Genomic DNA, 18,522 nt, shown 5'->3' on the forward strand with positions numbered 1-18,522 from the left:
GTGCAATTATTTATAATATATGCTAATGATTTAGATTATAGAACAGAATATACTTTTGAAAGTTTGTAGATTTACAAAAGAAGTTGGAGGGTGAGTGTTGAGTGTGTCAACTCTGTGTCAGTAAGATATAAACGGGTTGAGTGGGTAGAAGCTTAGATGAAATATATTGTGGGAAAACATAAGATTATGCACTTTTGCAGAAAAAAATAGGGAAGATGAACATTATTTGAATAGAGAAAGACTCAGAAAGCTGTATCACAGAGGAATTTTGGGAGGGCAGTGTCCTTGTACATGAATTGCAAAGAGTTAACATACAAGTTGAACAGTTCAATGGCATGTTGGTCTTTATTTCATAGGAATTGGAGTGTAAAATTAGAGAAGTTTTGTTAAGGCTATGTTAAGCACAAGTTGGACCATCGCTAGAACACTACAAACTCTTTTGGTTTCCTTATCTAAGGAAGTTTATGCTGATGTTGGAGAAAGTCATGGAAGGTTCACTATGTTGATCCTGGAAAGGGAGAGATTTTCTTATGAGGAGACGGTTGTGTTGGTTGGGCTTAAACTAATTAGTGTTCAAAAGAATGAGAGGAAATCTTAGTTGATATCCTCAAGGGGCTTGAGGTAATAGGTGCTGTGAGGTTGTTTCCCCTGGTGGGAGAGTTAGAACCAGAAGGCATAATCTCAGTGTAAGGGGTTGTTCATTTAAGACAGTTGAGAAGGAAGTCCTTCTCTTCAGCCAGCGGGTGGTGAATCCATGAAATTCATTGCCACAGAAGGTTGGAGAGGTCAGGTCACTGAATATATTTAAGACTGAGATAGATTCTTGAGTATGAAAGGTTACAGGGAGAAAGCAGGAGAATGGGGTTGAGAAACCTATCAACTATGATTGAATGGCGGAGCAGATTTGATGGGATGAATGGTTTAATTTCTACTCTTACATCTGATAGTCTTACAATAGTCAATCTGTGAATTATTTAAGGCAGGCAGCATTACATTACATTACAGTGTGGAAACAGGCCCTTCGGCCCAACAAGTCCACACCGACCTGCCGAAGCGCAACCCACCCATACCCCTACGTTTACCCCTTACCTAACACTACGGACAATTTAGTATGGCCAATTTACCTGACCTGCACATCTTTGGACTGTGGGAGGAAACCGGAGCACCCGGAGGAAACCCACGCCGACACGGGGAGAACGTGCAAACTCCACACAGTCAGTCACCTGAGGCAGGAATTGAACCCGGGTCTCTGGCGCTGTGAGGCAGCAGTGCTAACCACTGTGCCACCGTGCCGCCCACTACCAGCAGTAGAGATTCAATCATTAAATATTTTCAAGGCCGAGATAGACAGATTTTGATTCAGGAAGGGAATCCATGGTTAACAGGGCAAAGATCACAAAGCGGAGTTGAGGTTTATCCAGTCAGCAATGATCTAATTGAATCGGGAAGCAGACTCAATGAACCAACTGGCAACCTCTGTAAGACTATAAGATGTAAGAACAGATATTCAGATTACAATAGGTAATTGGTTTGATATTAGGTATTGTAATGCCTTTGATACTAAATATATTTTTAGCTCTTAACCATCTCAAAATCTAACTGATTATCAACATTTGTGTGAATTTAGTGTTTTAAGGTCTCAGTAAGTTTAGAATTAAATGTTTTCCATTTTTAACAAAGTATGTCTCAATTCTATGCATCTTTTGAATTTGGCATATACTATTTACTGATGTTTTTGAGTACTGTAATTAAGTTTCATAGATTTAAGTCAAGGTGGGGGCGGTTTTTCTCCTCTCCACCCTTTTGCATGATTTATATGGAAAAGGGCATTGAATCATTTTCCTTCTTTAAAATTAAGTTTTCCATACTGCAGAGAAATATATTGTATATTCACATTTTACAAAGCCACCCATTTGTTCAAGTGAGTTGATCGCCAGGTAATGTCTTTTTTGTATTGATGATACAGAAGGAGGAAGAAAAGGAAGCATCAAATGTGCCAGGTTGAATACTACTTAAACAAGAGAATCTCAAAACTCACTAAGAATCTCCACGGTTTTGTTTACAATACGTATGCATTATATGAAGTGCACTTCTCTTCATATAGCTCATAGTACAATTTAACTAAATGACCTCTGTATCTGCGCTATTTTAGAAATAACTTAATGCATTGGTTCAGGGTAGATTGTTGGGTAGATATTCAATCTGAAAGAACATTTCAACTTAACCATCCAGAATCATTTTTCTTTATCCAGAAGAAAATGTAACTTCAAATGTTAGTTCAAACATTGATTTGTTTCTGTTCCCTTCCAGTTTGAAGCAGCATGGGCTTTGACAAACATAGCTTCAGGTACATCTCTCCAAACCAAAGTTGTAATAGAAGCTGGTGCTGTACCAATTTTCATTGAGCTGTTAAACTCTGAATTTGAGGATGTACAAGAACAGGTAAGAGGTCGTATTTAATTTTTAATTGTTCACCTCTTCCATTAAACCTTTGTAAAAATATAAAGTAGAAAATGAACAACAGTGGACAATTTTTTGGTTTTTATTGAGTTTTTACGTGAGGTAGGTTTATTTTCTTATCTGTGATGATTTCTCAATTTAAATTCTTCTTGCAACAAATGTTGTGAATTTTAAAATAAAGTAGATCAGTCTCTTATCACACTTGAATTAGATATTTTAACATGACATCTCATGCGCACACAAACTATAAGCAGATGAGGAGGAAATATCAATACAGTTGCAAGTTGTAAAAATTTGTCACTTTTGAAGTAAGCCTTTAAATTCTTAGCTAAATTGATGCTTTGGCTGGAGTAGAGATCTGTAAAAGTTGAACATTCTTGGTAGGTTTCTCAGGTAAACTGGAAGATTTGAACAGGTTTGGAGGAATGCTTCTCCTGCTTCGAGGTATAGCTGTTTTACTTTCTGTGTAGCTGTCTCGCAGCTAGTTTGATTGCTTTTCAGATGGTATTCGTTCAGGTGTTATTCATCACAAAAGTACCTAACTTTTCAAAGCTGGTAATAAAACCATGACTGCTTTACTCTTGTGCCCTGTTACAAGTCTACTTCCAAATTAAGTAGGTCGTTAGTTAGGCAAGCACTGATCCTGTTTTGGGATTTTTTTCACATTTGAGAAGACCAAGGTCTTTGACTTTGAAATGAGGAACTATTATAATATAATGAAAATCTGAGATTAGTTTCATATTTGTCTCGCATATATTAAACTTCAACATTTCTATTGTCTGTGGTGAAGCAAAAAGACAAATTGGCTTTTTCCAAAAAAAAAGTCATTGTGGATATGAACCATTAACTCTATTTTTCACTCTACAGTTGTTTTCAGAACTGCTGAATTTCTCAGCACTTTTTTATTTTAAAAGCTGCTACGTCCGTTTTAAAAATGCAGCTTTAAAATTTGTAATATCTTCATGCCTGTGCTTGGCATAACAAACCTTTTTATATTTTTGTACCATAAAAACCGAGGTTTGCTTTTTCATTGCCAATATTCTTATCTCATTGGAGAAAAGGATTGCTAGAGGAATGTTCATTTTGTTGTGAAGAGATGTGGATCTTTTTTATTCATGTGGACTCCTATAAATATATCGTGAACACTTTGCTTACGAAAAGGCACTGATTGCAACAGCAACAATATTGCACTTGCAAGGAGCAGGGAGCTTATGTGGAACTGTACAATCTGAAGGACTTTCAGATAGGGGACTTGGCCCAGTTTGTAGGAGAGCAAGATTATTGCATTTTGTTTCAAATTTCAGAGAGAATTTGATACATGTCTGACAGGCCACTACCCCTTGCTCTCTTTTTCCTTCTTTGCAACACAGTTTAGCCTTGTTTGTGAGGTGAAAACCCACTGGAAGTCATCTTTACCACTTGGAGAGAATTCCTGGAGTGGACTTATTGCATCATTTCCCAACATCCCAGCTACAGCTGTTCCAGAAAGAGATACTAGGGCTATCAATTTTGTGTGCAGAAAGCATCATTGTGGGCCAGTCTTTGACCTTTTCTTTTGTGCTTTTCAGTGTCATATGGCCAAATTACTTGAAAGTTAACACTCTACAGATTTCATTCACTTTAGACATGTGTGTATGCATATTTGGTTTGAAAAGGTAGATATATATTTGTATAATTCAAACTTTGTCGGTAATAGAGTCATAGAGGTGTACAGCATGGAAACAGACCCCTCAGTCCATCTTGTCCCTGCCAACCAGATATCCTAAACTAATCTAGTCCCATTTGCCAGCACTTCTCCCCTATCCCTCTAAACCCTCCTTATTCATATACACATCCAGATGTCTTTTGAATGTTGTAATTGTATCAGCCTCTACCACCTCCTTTGGCAGCTCATTCCATACGTGCACAACCTCTTCATGAAATAGTTACCCCTCAGGTCCCTTTTAAATCTTTCCCGTCTCACCTGAAACCTAAGCCCTCTAGTTCTGGGCTACCCCACCCCAGGGGAAAGACTTTGTCCATTTATCCTATCCATGTTCTTCATGAATTTATAAACCTCTATAAGGTCACCCCTCAGCCTCCGACACCTCAGGGAAAACAGCCCCAGGCTATTCAGCCTCTCCCTGTAGCCCAAACCCGCCAACCCTGGCAGCATCCTTGGAAATCTTTTCTCTATTCTTTCAAGTTTCACAACATCCTTCCAATAAGAGGGAGACCAGAATTGCACACACTATTTCAAAAGTGGTTTAACCAATGTTGTGTACAGCTGCAACATGACCTCCCAACTCCTATACTCAATGCTCTGACCAATAAAGGAAACCATATCAAATGCCGTCTTCACTATCCCTTCTACCAGCAACTCCACTTGCAAAGAAGTCTTTGCATTTTTGAGCTGGTTTATTTTTGATGGTAAACAGTTGTTCATTGTTGATTTAACGAAAACTGGCTAACTTGATCTTAGTACTGAACAGTTCTTTGTTTGTTTGTGGGATGTGGGTGTTGCTGTATAGATCAGTATTTATTGCTCATCCTTAATTACCCTAGTGGGCTGCCTTCTTGAATTGCTTTAGACTTTATGGATGTGGGAGACATCCACAATGTGTTAAGAAAGGTCATTCCACGATTTTGACCCAGTGACCATGAAGAAACAATGATATGGTTTTAAGTCCAGATGATGTGTGGCTTGAAATGGAACTTGAGGTGGTGGTGTCCTTCTAAGAGATGACAGATTTGGAAGGTGCTGTTGAAGGAGTTTTATTGAGTTACTGCCGTGCATCTTGTAGATGGTACATGCTGCTACTGCTTTGTGCTGATGGTGAAAGAAGTGAATGATGGTGGTTGATGTGCTGTTAGTCAAGTTTGTCCTGGTTTGATGTTGAGTTTTTTGAGTGTTGTTGGAGTTACACTAATCCATACAAGTGGACTTGACTTTGATTTGTGTACTGCTGATGATGTGTAGGCGCTAAGGAGACCAGTGGTGACCTACTCAGGACAAAATTCCCAACCACTTGTTAACCAAACCTGGATGGTATGACAGATATTTCTGTTCAAGTCCATGGTATACATGTACTTCAGTAAAGTCTTTGACAAGGTTCCACATGGTAGGCTGTTGAAGAAATTGCAGAGGCATGGGATTTACAGTAATTTAGCAGTTTGGAAAGAAGGCAGAGTGGTGGTTGATTGAAAATGTTCAGCTTGGAGTCCGGTTACTAGTCGTGTGCCATAAGGATCTGTTTTGGAACCACTGCTATTTGTCATTTTTATAAATTACTTAGACACAGGCATAGGTGGATGGATTAGTAAATTTGCAGATGACACTAAAGTCGGTGGAGTGGTGGACAGTTTGGAAATATGTTACAGGGGGACTTCGATAAACTGTAGAATTGGGCTGAGAGGTTGCAAATAGAGTTCAATACAGCTAAATGTGAGGTGATGTCCTTTGGGAAGAATAACAGGGAGGCAGAGTACTGAGTCAATAGAAAGATTGTTGGTAGTGTGGATGTGCAGAGGGATCTTAGAGTCCATGTACATAGATCCCTGGAAGTTGCCACCCAGGTTGATAGTGCTGTGAAGAAGGCATACGGTGTGTTAGGTTTCATTGGTAGAGGGATTGAGTTCCAGAGCCACAATATCATGCTGCAACTATACAAAACACTAGTGAGGCCGCACTTAGAATATTGTGTACAGTTCTGGTTGCCATATTTCAGGAAGGATGTGGAAGCATTGGAAAGGTACAGAGGAGATTTACCAGGATGTTGCCTGGTCTGGAGAGAAGGTCTTATGGAGAAAGGCTGAGAGACTTAGGTCTGTTCTCATTGGAAAGAAGAAGGCTAAGAGGGGACTTGATAGACAATACAAGATGATCAGAGGATTAGATGGGTAGACAGTGAAAGTCTTTTTCCTAGGATGATTATGTCAGCTTGTACAAGAGGGCATAACTACAAATTGAGGGGTAATAGATTTAAGACAGATGTTAGAGGCAGGTTCTTTACTCAGAGAGTGGTAAGGGCGTAGAATGCCCTACCTGCCAATGAAGTGAACTCAGCCACATTAGGGAAATTTAAACAATCCTTGGATAAGCACATGGATGATGATGGAACCAAAAGAGAAAATGCTGGAAAATCTCAGCAGGTCTGGCAGCATCGGTAAGGAGAGAAAAGAGCTGACAGTTTGAGTCTAACTGACCCTTTGTCAAAGCTCATGGTATACATGGACTACATGGATGATGATGGGATAGTATAGGGGGATGAGCTGAGAATAGTTCACAGTTCGGAGCAACATCGAGGGCCGAAGGGCCTGTTCTGCGTTGTATTTTTCTATGTTCTATGAAATGTTTCAATATTTGAGGAGTAAGGAATGATACTGAACATTTATGCAATCATCAAAGAACATCCCCACTTTTGACCTTTATGATGGAGAGAAAGTCATTGAAGGAGCTGAAGATGGTCAGGCCTAGGACATTATCTCCAGAACTTCTACAGAGATGCCCTTGGATGAAATAATTGACCTCCAACAAAGAGAACAATCTTCCTTTGTGCCAGGTATGATTCTGAACAGTGGAATTTTCTCCCAGATTCCCATTGACTCCAGTTTTGTTGGCTCATCCATATTAGAATTAAAATTAGAATCCATACAGTGTGGAAGCAGGCCATTTGGCCCAAGTACACACTGACCCTCTGAAGAGTATCCCACCCAGACCCATTCCCTGCCCTATTACTCTACATTTCCCCTGACTAATGCATCTAACCTACACATCCCTAAACGCTATGAGCAATTGAGCATGGCCAATTCACCTGACCTGCACATCTTTGGACTGTGGGAGGAAATGGGAGCACCCGGAGGAAACCCACACAGACATTGTAAAACAAGTCAAGTGGAGTTGCAGTGTATTCCAATGGAAGTGGTCACCCTCACCAGTCTGGCTGAGCTTGGCGAACACCACTTGAGTGAAGGCAATTGCATAGCTTTACTCAGGACACATCCTGACAGAGGGACTCTTTTTATTAGCCATACCATAACCCCCAAAACAAAGTCAAGCCTTGGCCAAACAGTTAAAATTTTCTTTAGGATCTGGGGCGTCAATCCATTGTAGTTGCTGCCAGTATGTAGACTGTGACAGCAAAGCAGTCCTACTAGACCTAAATTGACTAAGAGAACTCATGGCCCCTGTCCAGGAGAGTGCATACCTTGGATTTGCGTAATCATCTGAGATAGACAAGTCTCTAATCTTGCTGAGCGATTATTGTAAGTCTATTACCTACATGTACTTCTCCCTCCATTGACTTAATTCCATCTGAACTTAGTATATATGCTCAATGTGGAGCATCTCTGTGTCACCATTATAAGGTTGATTCAAGATCCTAAACACTGCAATAGACACAGTCCAGTTAGGAAAGTAAGGAAGATTTAACTTCCAAGAAGGTTTGGATAGCTTCTTCCAGAGACTAGGAAAAATCACAGACAAATCCTAAAGAAAAGGATCTTACCACAGATGATCAACAGGACCTATTAACTTCATATGGTACAAACACTCTAAATATACACATGACAAGTAAACGCAAAAAGTAAGCACAATATTAAATATGAAGAATCCATCTCGGAGCTATGGACCAAAAGTGTTTCAGCAATACCTTCTCTGAATTGCTTCCCGTGAAATAATGTATTTCCTTTTAATAAGGGGAGCAAAACTGCACCATTACCTTTACAGTGCAAGACTTCCGACTCTTGTAGGACAAACCGACAAACACTGACCAAATACTTAACTACACCAGCAACCATCCCAGCACACACAAACGAAGCTGTATCAGAACACTATTCCAACGACCCACCACACACTGCAGCACAGACGAACTACGCAAAACAGAGGAGAACCACCTATACAATGTATTCAAGAAGAACGGATACTCAAAAAATATAGTGCGCAGATTGGTGGGCGGCACGGTGGCACAGTGGTTAGCACTGCTGCCTCACAGCGCCTGAGACCCGGGTTCAATTCCCGCCTCAGGTGACTGATTGTGTGGAGTTTGCATGTTCTCCCTGTGTCTGCGTGGGTTTCCTCTGGGTGCTCCGGTTTCCTCCCACAGTCCAAAGATGTGCAGGCCAGGTGAATTGGCTATGCTAAATTGCCCATAGTGTTAGGTAAGGGGTAGATGTAGATGTGGGGGTATGGGTGGGTTACGCTTCGGCGGGGCGGTGTGGACTTGTTGGGCCGAAGGGCCTGTTTCCACACTGTAAGTAATCTAATCTAATCTAATCTAATTCCTCAAGAACAAACCACGACAAGCAGACCAAACACAGCCAGAAACCCTAACCACCTTATCGTACATCAAGGTAGTCTGGCTGTCATTTCTGAAACTTCTAAGACCCCTCGGAATCCTAGTAGCACACAAACCCACCAACACTCTCAAACAAAAACTAACAAACTTAAAAGACCCAGCACATCCCCTGGACAAAACCAACGTCATCTACAAAATTCCATGCAAGGACTGCCACAGACACTACATAGGACAAACAGAAGAAAGTTAGCCACCAGGATACACGAACACCAGCTAGCCACAAACAGACACGACCCTCTCTCCTTCGTAGCCCTACACACAGATGAAAAAAGCCACCATTTCGACTGGGACAACACATCTATCCTGGGACAGGCTAAGCAAAGGCATGCCAGAGAATTCCTAGAGGCCTGGCACTCCAATCACAACGCCATAAACAAACACATAGATCTAGATACAATCTATCAACCCCTCAGAAAACAAACAGGAAATGACATCACCACAAACCCCAGAAACCCCATCCAGGAGAAAGATATAAATAGAAAGCAGGAGACAACAGCTTTGCTTCACTTGGAGGTCACCACTGATGATGTTACCTAGCCAGGTAACGAAACATCTGGATATCAAACCTACAGCTCAGCGAGCAAACCTACACCCTATATATGAATAAAGGACTTGAACAGGAAGGGTACTATTGTTCAACAGTTAGCAGACCGCCAACAATTCCACGTTGTCTGTACAGCAGAGTTGTACGGAAGAACTATCGGAGCATTGTCTCATTGTACAAGCATTGCCTGTTAATACTTCACTAGGGTGAACTCAATGAAGAATGTGAAGACAATAATGGTTTACAGACTCGAGATAATGTTCGCCGTCAAGGCCAACAATCATCAAGCCAAAAATCCTGCTAATCCTCCAACTGTGAAAGCTCAAACGACCAGTTCACTTAGTCATAACAGCAAGAAGGAGGTCCTTCGGTCCAACCAGTACATGATGACCATGTTTCCAAACTTAACACATCTCACCTGCCTGCACTTGGCCCATATCCCTCCAAATATTTTTTATGTATGTACTTTTATCCAAATGTCTTTTAAACGTTGTAACTGAACCCGCATCCACCGCTTCCTCAGGAAGTTAATTCTACACATGAACCACTCTTTGTATAAAATGAAATTAATTGTCTCCATGTCTTTTTAAAAATCTTCCTTCTCTCACCTTAACAATGTACCCCCTAGTCTTGAAATCCCTCACCCTAGCGAAAAGACATCTGCCATTCACCTTATATATGCCCCTTATGATTTTGTAAACCTCTTAGGTCACCCCTCAACCTCCAACACTCCCGTGAAAAATGTCCCTGCCTATCCAGCCTCCCCTTATAACTCAAATCCTTCATTTCCAGCAACATTCTGGTAAATCTCTCCTTAAACCCTCTTCGGCTTAATAATATCCTTCCTATAACAGGGTGACCAGAATTGGACACAGTACTCTAGCAGAGGCCTCACTAATGCCCTGTCCAACCTCAACATGACATCCCACTCCTATACTCAAAGATCTGAACAAGAAAGCAAGCATGCTAAACTCTTTCTTAACAACGTATCTATGTGTGATGCAAACTTCTACGAATTATATACCTGAACCCATTGGTCTTCCTGTTCTACAACCCAACTGAAGGCCCTACTTTTAATTGTTTAAATCTTGCCTTTGTTTTGCCAAAGTGTAATACCTCACATTTATTCAAATTAAACTCCATCTGAATTTGGGAAATCAGAAACCAAGGGAGAAGAGAGGGTGGTGCTAAATGTTGCATTGCTTTTTATCATTGGTTAACCGGCGGGGTGGGGGTGGATGGAGGTGTAGCTTGCAGGGAAATATTGTAGTAGATGACAGATATAAAATAATCAGATCAGATAAACTGAAATTCTGCCAATCATGTATAGCATTTATAGACTTTTGTAATTAGAAACTGTCATGTTGTCTTCTCCTGTTGTCACCAGTATAATGCAACATGTGAACAGTTATTTAAGTGTGAAAAACCCTACCTGTGTAACATTCCCAGATCATAGAGTCATAGAGATGTACAGCATGGAAACAGACCCTTTGGTCTAACCCATCCATGCCTACCAGATATCCCAACCTAATCTAGTCCCACCTACCAGCACCCAGCCCATATCCCTCCAAACCCTTCCTATTCATATACCCATCCAAATGCCTCTTAAATGTAGTAATTGTACCAGCCTCCACCACATCCTCTGGCAGCTTATTCCATACATGTACCACCCTCTGCGTGAAAAAATTGCCCCTTAGGTCCCTTTTATATCTTTCCCCTCTCACCCTAAACCTATGCCCTCTAGCTCTGGACTCCCCGACCCCAGGGAAAACACTTTGTCTATTTATCCTATCCATGCCCCTCATAATTTTGTAACCCTCTATAAGGTCACCCCTCAGCCTCCGATGCTCCAGGGAAAACAGCTCCAGCCTGTTCAGCCTCTCCCTGTAGCTCAGATCCTCCAACCCTGGCAACATCCTTGTAAATCTTTTCTGAACCCTTTCAAGTTTCACAACATCTTTCCGATATGAAGGAGACCAGAATTGCATGCAATATTCCAACAGTGGTCTAACCAATGTCCTGTACAGCCACAACATGACCTCCCAACTCCTGTACTCAATACTCTGACCAATAAAGGAAAGCATATCAAACGCCTTCTTCACTATCCTATCTACCTGCTCTCCACTTTCAAGGAGCTATGAACCTGCACTCCAAGGTCTCTTTGTTCAGCCACACTCCCTAGGACCTTACCATTAAGTGTATAAGTCCTGCTAAGATTTACTTTCCCAAAATGCAGCACCTCCCATTTATCTGAATTAAACTCCATCTGCCACTTCGCAGCCCATTGGCCCATCTGGTCCAGATCCTGTTGGTAATCTGAGGTAACTCTCTTAGCTGTCCACTACACCCACCAGATCATCAAAATTATTTTATGGTCTGGCCAGGACAGTAGCTTTGATTTTTAAGAGATTAAATCTACCAGATTCCATAACTTTGAGCAAACAACAACAAACTTTTACATTACAATGTTAGGACAGTAGAAATCTATAACATATTTATAACTTATTTCTGACACAGAGTTAGCATGTGGTAATTATAGGTAATTGACCATGATCAGTCACCCTACAGTGTGCATGTAACACAGATCTTTAAGATTTCTCTACAATCTCCACATCCCTCCTCCCACATTAATGACATAATGAGTCATCAAATCTCATTAAATTTCACAAGGTATTACAATTCTTCTTGTTTTACAACCTGGTTTTTAAGCTCCCCCTCAAGAACCAGTCCATAATGTATGTTTCGTTAACTGCTTTCATTCTGGTCCATCAACTCCCTGTCTTAGGTCTACAGTCCCCTGGATTCTGAAGCTGCAATCTAACTACAAGCTTAGAACATAGAACATAGAACATAGAACATAGAACAATACAGCACAGAACAGGCCCTTCGGCCCACGATGTTGTGCCGAACTTCTATGCTAGATTAAGCACCCATCCATGTACCTATCTAAATGCCGCTTAAAGGTCGCCAATGAATCTGACTCTACCACTCCCACGGGCAGCGCATTCCATGCCCCCACCACTCTCTGGGTGAAGAACCCACCCCTGACATCTCCCCTATACCTTCCACCCTTCACCTTAAATTTATGTCCCCTTGTAACACTCTGTTGTACCCGGGGAAAAAGTTTCTGACTGTCTACTCTATCTATTCCTCTGATCATCTTATAAACCTCTATCAAGTCACCCCTCATCCTTCGCCGTTCCAACGAGAAAAGGCCGAGAACTCTCAACCTATCCTCGTACGACCTACTCTCCATTCCAGGCAACATCCTGGTAAATCTTCTCTGCACCCTCTCCAAAGCTTCCACATCTTTCCTAAAGTGAGGCGACCAGAACTGCACACAGTACTCCAAATGTGGCCTAACCAAAGTCCTGTACAGCTGCAACATCACCTCACGACTCTTGAATTCAATCCCTCTGCTAATGAACGATAATACTCCATAGGCCTTCTTACAAACTCTATCCACCTGAGTGGCAACCTTCAAAGATCTATGTACATAGACCCCAAGATCCCTCTGTTCCTCCACCTGACCAAGAACCCTACCATTAACCCTGTATTCCGCATTCTTATTTGTTCTTCCAAAATGGACAACTTCACACTTGGCAGGGTTGAACTCCATCTGCCACTCCTCAGCCCAGCTCTGCATCATATCTAAGTCCCTCTGCAGCCGACAACAGCCCTCCTCACTGTCCACAACTCCAGCTATCTTTGTATCATCTGCAAATTTACTGACCCACCCTTCGACTCCCTCATCTAAGTCATTAATAAAAATTACAAACAGCAGAGGACCCAGAACTGATCCCTGCGGAACTCCACTTGTAACTGGACTCCATGCTGAATATTTACCATCTACTACCACTCTCTGACTTCGACCGGTTAGCCAGTTTTCTATCCAATTGGCCAAATTTCCCTCTATCCCATGCCTCCTGACTTTCCGCATAAGCCTACCATGGGGAACCTTATCAAATGCCTTACTAAAATCCATGTACACTACATCCACTGCTCTACCCTCATCCACATGCTTGGTCACCTCCTCGAAGAATTCAATAAGACTTGTAAGGCAAGACCTACCCTTCACAAATCCGTGCTGGCTGTCCCTAATCAAGCAGTGCCGTTCCAGATACTTGTAAATCCTATCCCTCAGTACCCTTTCCATTACTTTGCCTACCACCGAAGTAAGACTAACTGGCCTGTAATTCCCGGGGTTATCCCTATTCCCTTTTTTGAACAGGGGCACAACATTCGCTACTCTCCAGTCCCCTGGTACCACCCCCGTTGCCAGTGAAGACGAGAAGATCATTGCCAACGGTACTGCAATTTCCTCTCTTGCTTCCCACATAATCCTAGGATATATCCCGTCAGGCCCGGGGGACTTGTCTATCCTCAAGTTGTTCAAAATGTCCAACACATCTTCCTTCCTAACAGATATCTCTTCTAGCTTATCAGTCCGTTTCACACTCTCCTCTTCAACAATACAGTCCCTCTCGTTCGTAAACTTGGGTCTTTACTGATAGCTACCCAAATCAAACCAGTCCTGTCCTTTTGTCTTTCTCCTCATTTCAATCTTGTTCAGTTGCATCAGCCAAATATTCATGCAGGATTTTTAGCCCTCACCTTTTCCTTATGTGCACTGAAGTATTAATGCTTACCAACTTCTTTCAAGCCTCTTGGGCATTCTCTAAATAGAACAATCCTCCTACTTCCTGAGTCCTGATTCCAGCACTTAAATGCTTACAAAGTGGTAAGACTACCCTGAATCCTAATGGCGCAAAGCTATCCTGCTGCTTTTGACTCTTCACTGACTCCCCTACTAGTTCAGCTGCATTTGCAGTCTTCCCTGCCTTCCTTTACTGACTAAGTTGACTGCAGTAATTGTTGAATTGTCCTGCATGACCTACACAAACGTTGCAATAAACCTGTCCTCTGTTGCTGGGTAGAAACATATCTTGCCACATAGAAATTCTCAGAGCTGAGTGTGCTCTGAAACTCACAGTTACTGGCTTCTGAGCACAAAATCCTTAAAAAGGAGGATTTGTCTCACTTGACTTGTGCCTCTTCTGCTGAAAATTATTTGTGGTACATCAACTACACCTTATAATTACTATTATAACAGCTGTTTTTTAAAAAGATTGATTGAAAATTTTGTTTTTAATTTCTCTTAGCCTCTGCCTGAAGGATAACAATCCTTGCTTCTCTAGTCTTTTTATCTAATTGAAATCATTCATCTCTGTTGCCATTCTATAAATGTCTAACAGTACTCTTTCTTAAGCAAGACAATGTATTTCCTAAAATTGTGATCTTGTTCTGAAGGATTAAAATGATTTCGGCATTCTCTTTAGCCTCTGTATCTTTTGTTGGAAAGAATAAGTGAATAATGGTTTAGTTGCTACAATTTTATTGGATGTGAGTTAATTTGAAATAAGCTTTAAAGTTTAAAATGTTTTTTCTAGGCTGTATGGGCTTTGGGAAACATTGCAGGTGATAGTGCAGTATGCAGGGATTTTGTCCTCCACTGTGCGATTCTTCCACCATTGTTACAGTAAGTCTGTGAATTTTCAGAGATATTCATAATTGTATTAAAGTGTACATCATGAGCATTGAAAGAGGAGAAGAACGGTTTTGGATTTGCTTAGGTTGATAAATCTTTTTATGGAATCTATTCCACTGAAATAAATATTGCCATTTTAGTAGTTTGGGTGCACAATAACTTTGGCATGTAGAATAATGATTATGGATCAATATCAGTTGTACTTTGACAAATTATGGTTAGATACAAATACTTAACATATATTCTTAATTGTCCCCTCCATCAAATGCTATTGTATGTTAAACTATTAATATTAATGGATAAACAGCTGTTATAATTTTTTAAGCATATGCATTGTTAAATTGGAAAAGTTGTTTGAGTTAGAACTGTATGTATGACTTGGTCTAGAGCACACTATTTACTTGTTATCTGATTATATATTGAATTGGATTCAAGCATCCATCTGGTATTTTGTTTTAGATTTGTGCTTTTCCTGTAGGTTATTAACAAAGCCTAATAGGCTCACAATGACAAGAAATGCTGTATGGGCACTGTCCAACTTATGTAGAGGCAAAAATCCACCTCCCGATTTTGAGAAGGTAACTGTCTTCTGTTATGTTGTCTGTTACATTTGTGTTAAATATATATCACTGTGATCTTTAGCCTCAATTAGTTGTAATGTTTCTGTTTTTGACATATTGATTTTTCTGTACAAAAATGCTATGCTATGAGGTGGGTAGGTTGAAATCAATAAGTTTAGATCTTCATCTCTAATTTGCGGAGCATCTAAATATAAAGATCTCTACCTTTTCTTATTTACAGGTATCCCCCTGTTTACCTGTGTTGTCCAGGCTACTGTTCAGCAGTGATCCTGACTTGCTTGCTGATGCTTGCTGGGCATTATCTTACCTGTCAGATGGACCCAATGAAAAAATTCAGGCTGTTATTGACTCTGGGGTTTGTAGGCGATTAGTGGAACTCTTAATGTAAGTATATTTTGATATGGAGGTGGTCACCTTTGTTTCTTATTTGTTGTGGATTTGAGGGATATGTCGAGAGGTCGATTCAACCCTTTATAAACATTTTTGAAAGTTTGAGGTTGTTAACCAGGTGAGATTAGATGATTTGGCTCCTACTTTTATCTCCTTTTTGTTTTTTTTTAAGCATGTAGCTATCACACTTCAAGATTTAATTAAAAATGTAGTTAACGAGATGAAAATGAACAAGGCAGTTACAAAGATTTTCTTGCGTGAAAGAAAGAGGAATTTCATTTTTTACGAGCTCCAAGAAAAATAATAAAAACATAACAAAGTCTACGCAATTTGAAAATCCTTGGAGTCTTTGTGGTGTTAGTTTTTTTTAACCTCATAGCACATTAGTTTAATCATTGATTGGTATCCTCAGCAGTGGGTGTAGTTTGTAGACATCCATGAGTTTTCAGTGTACAGTTGTTTCCCAATTTGTTTTTTCAATAGACGCTATCTTTTGAGATGATGAGCAACAGGGAAGAGAACATTTCCTTGCCCTTACCAAATCATATTTTTTTTCTCTCTTTTTAAGAATTCCATTCAAGAGATTTAGATATTGCTGGCTGGGCTATCATTTATTGTCCATCCCTAGTTCCCTGCAAAATGTGGTAAGCTGCCATCTTGAACTGCTGCAGTCAATTTGGTGTAGGTATATGCACAATGCTGTTAGGAAGGGAGCTCCAGGATTTTGATCCAGTGATACTGAAGGAACAACAATATATTTCCAAGTCAGGATGGTGAGTAGTTTGGCAAGCAATTTGAAGGTGGTGGTGTTCCCATATATCTAATGCTCTTGTGCTTCTAAATGGGGATAGTCATATCTTTGAAATGTTATGCAAGGACCCTTAAAGAATTTCTGTAGTGCTTCTTATAGGTGAAACATTCTGTTCCTGCTGAGTGTTGGTAGTGGAGGGAGTGCATGTTTGTAGATGTAGTCCCAATCAAATGATCTGCTTTATCCTTGATGGTAATAAGCTACACTATCCCAACAGCATTCACGAAGTTTTACTGTTGAAATATAGTTCAGTGTGTATTCCGGAGTCTGGCTCCATTGTTTCAAGCTGGCTAACTGTTAGGTGAATCTTTCATTCTGCTAATATATGAAATAACCATACAACTGTATATTAAACCAAGCAATACAGATGTGATTTCTTGAAGCCTGATTCAGTTGTTTTATTTTTGATGTATTTTGATAAAATGTTAACTTCAGTGCAGATTGTTAAAAATCACACAACACCAGGCTAAAGGCCAACAGGTTCATTTGGAAGCACTAGCTTTTATCAGGTGGTTGTGAAGGTGCAGTGCTCTGAAAGCTAGTGCTTCCAAATGAGCCTGTTGGACTATAACCTGGTGTTGTGTGATTTTTAACTAGAAATTGATGGCTTCAATTTGCCACCATTTGTGACAACAATAGGCTAGCCAAAGGTTTGAATTTGAATGTCAATTATTAGACTAAATTAAAAGTTTACAAGGAAAAAAAACATAATTGTCACTATATGCAACTGTTTTCCTGACCATTTTCATCAATGTATAGTTGCAAAACAGATTCTATTTCTAACATGTTGATTTGTAGAGGTATATTGTGTATTTTTCTGTATTTAATCTATAAGTGTCGTGTCCTCTGTATGCATAGGTGATCAAGCTGATGGTTTCCTTTATTGCTGCCAGTTTTGATGAGGTATAGATCAAGGATGGCTTCTGATGAAGCACCTTCCTTCTCCTCAACATCTTCCTTAGTGATACAGAACTTGGCAATTTTCCCACTTTTGAATTGACCTGTAGCTTGGTGTTGGAACACTAAACTGCTGTGCTGAACTCCCATTACTTTGGACATTTTTTAAACAATTATTCTAAGGAGTATTTCTGAACAAAGCGTGTTAAAATTGTTCTCTGTGATTTATGTAAAATAACTATTAAAGGTGATATGTTGGAGGTATAATTTCTGATCAGTTGTTTTGTCGATTTCTTCATAGGCATAATGATTATAAAGTTGCATCACCAGCATTAAGAGCTGTGGGTAACATAGTAACAGGTGATGATGTCCAGACGCAGGTAAGTGCAGCAATGAGTTGTGCATCTGGAGTCAGTAATAAATCAGTTATTTTCTCTGTTGGCTTTAGTTTAAATTAATTGGCATTTTTCAGTTTACCTAATGTGAATGAAACGCTGAGGAAGTAAACATGTTGTAATGAAGTTGTTCTACCGAAGCTTTAGATTGCAGAACCTTTCCCCCCTTCAATTATTTTAAGTTAATTATAATAATTTACTACAAATTCACTGAACTTTATTGCAAAATATTGTTTAAAATCTTAATTTTTGTCTTATCCAGGTCATATTAAATTGTTCAGCCTTGCCATGTCTTCTACATTTATTAAGTAGTCCTAAAGAATCCATAAGGAAGGAGGCCTGTTGGACTATTTCAAACATTACAGCTGGAAATAGAGCACAGATTCAGGTATAGCAAAACTAGTTTCCACTTGGAATCAAAATATATAATTAAAGACTGTGTTCAACATCTGTTTGAAGTAGTTAATTTAAATGCTGTAAATTACTTGAAGCTGCCGTGCAGGAACAAGTGGCAGGAACATTTTGATTGATCAAAAACATTTAGCGCACATTTACTGTCTG

At 40.1% G+C, this 18,522-nt stretch overlaps 1 protein-coding gene across 3 annotated transcripts in view; it reads left to right on the plus strand.

The window, feature by feature from the left end:
- LOC140453339 (importin subunit alpha-7) overlaps nt 1-18,522 on the plus strand; it is a 98,688-nt gene that overhangs the window by 49,088 nt on the left and 31,078 nt on the right. For all 3 annotated transcript variants that reach the window (XM_072547884.1, XM_072547885.1, XM_072547883.1), the window contains 6 exons: nt 2,311-2,442; nt 14,790-14,878; nt 15,366-15,465; nt 15,689-15,852; nt 17,868-17,946; nt 18,224-18,349. In XM_072547884.1, the coding sequence (XP_072403985.1) occupies nt 2,311-2,442; nt 14,790-14,878; nt 15,366-15,465; nt 15,689-15,852; nt 17,868-17,946; nt 18,224-18,349 (690 nt within the window). The remainder of the gene's footprint in view (nt 1-2,310; nt 2,443-14,789; nt 14,879-15,365; nt 15,466-15,688; nt 15,853-17,867; nt 17,947-18,223; nt 18,350-18,522) is intronic.

This window comes from Chiloscyllium punctatum, chromosome 27 (genome assembly GCF_047496795.1).
Source record: "Chiloscyllium punctatum isolate Juve2018m chromosome 27, sChiPun1.3, whole genome shotgun sequence".
Classification (NCBI taxonomy): domain Eukaryota; kingdom Metazoa; phylum Chordata; class Chondrichthyes; order Orectolobiformes; family Hemiscylliidae; genus Chiloscyllium; species Chiloscyllium punctatum.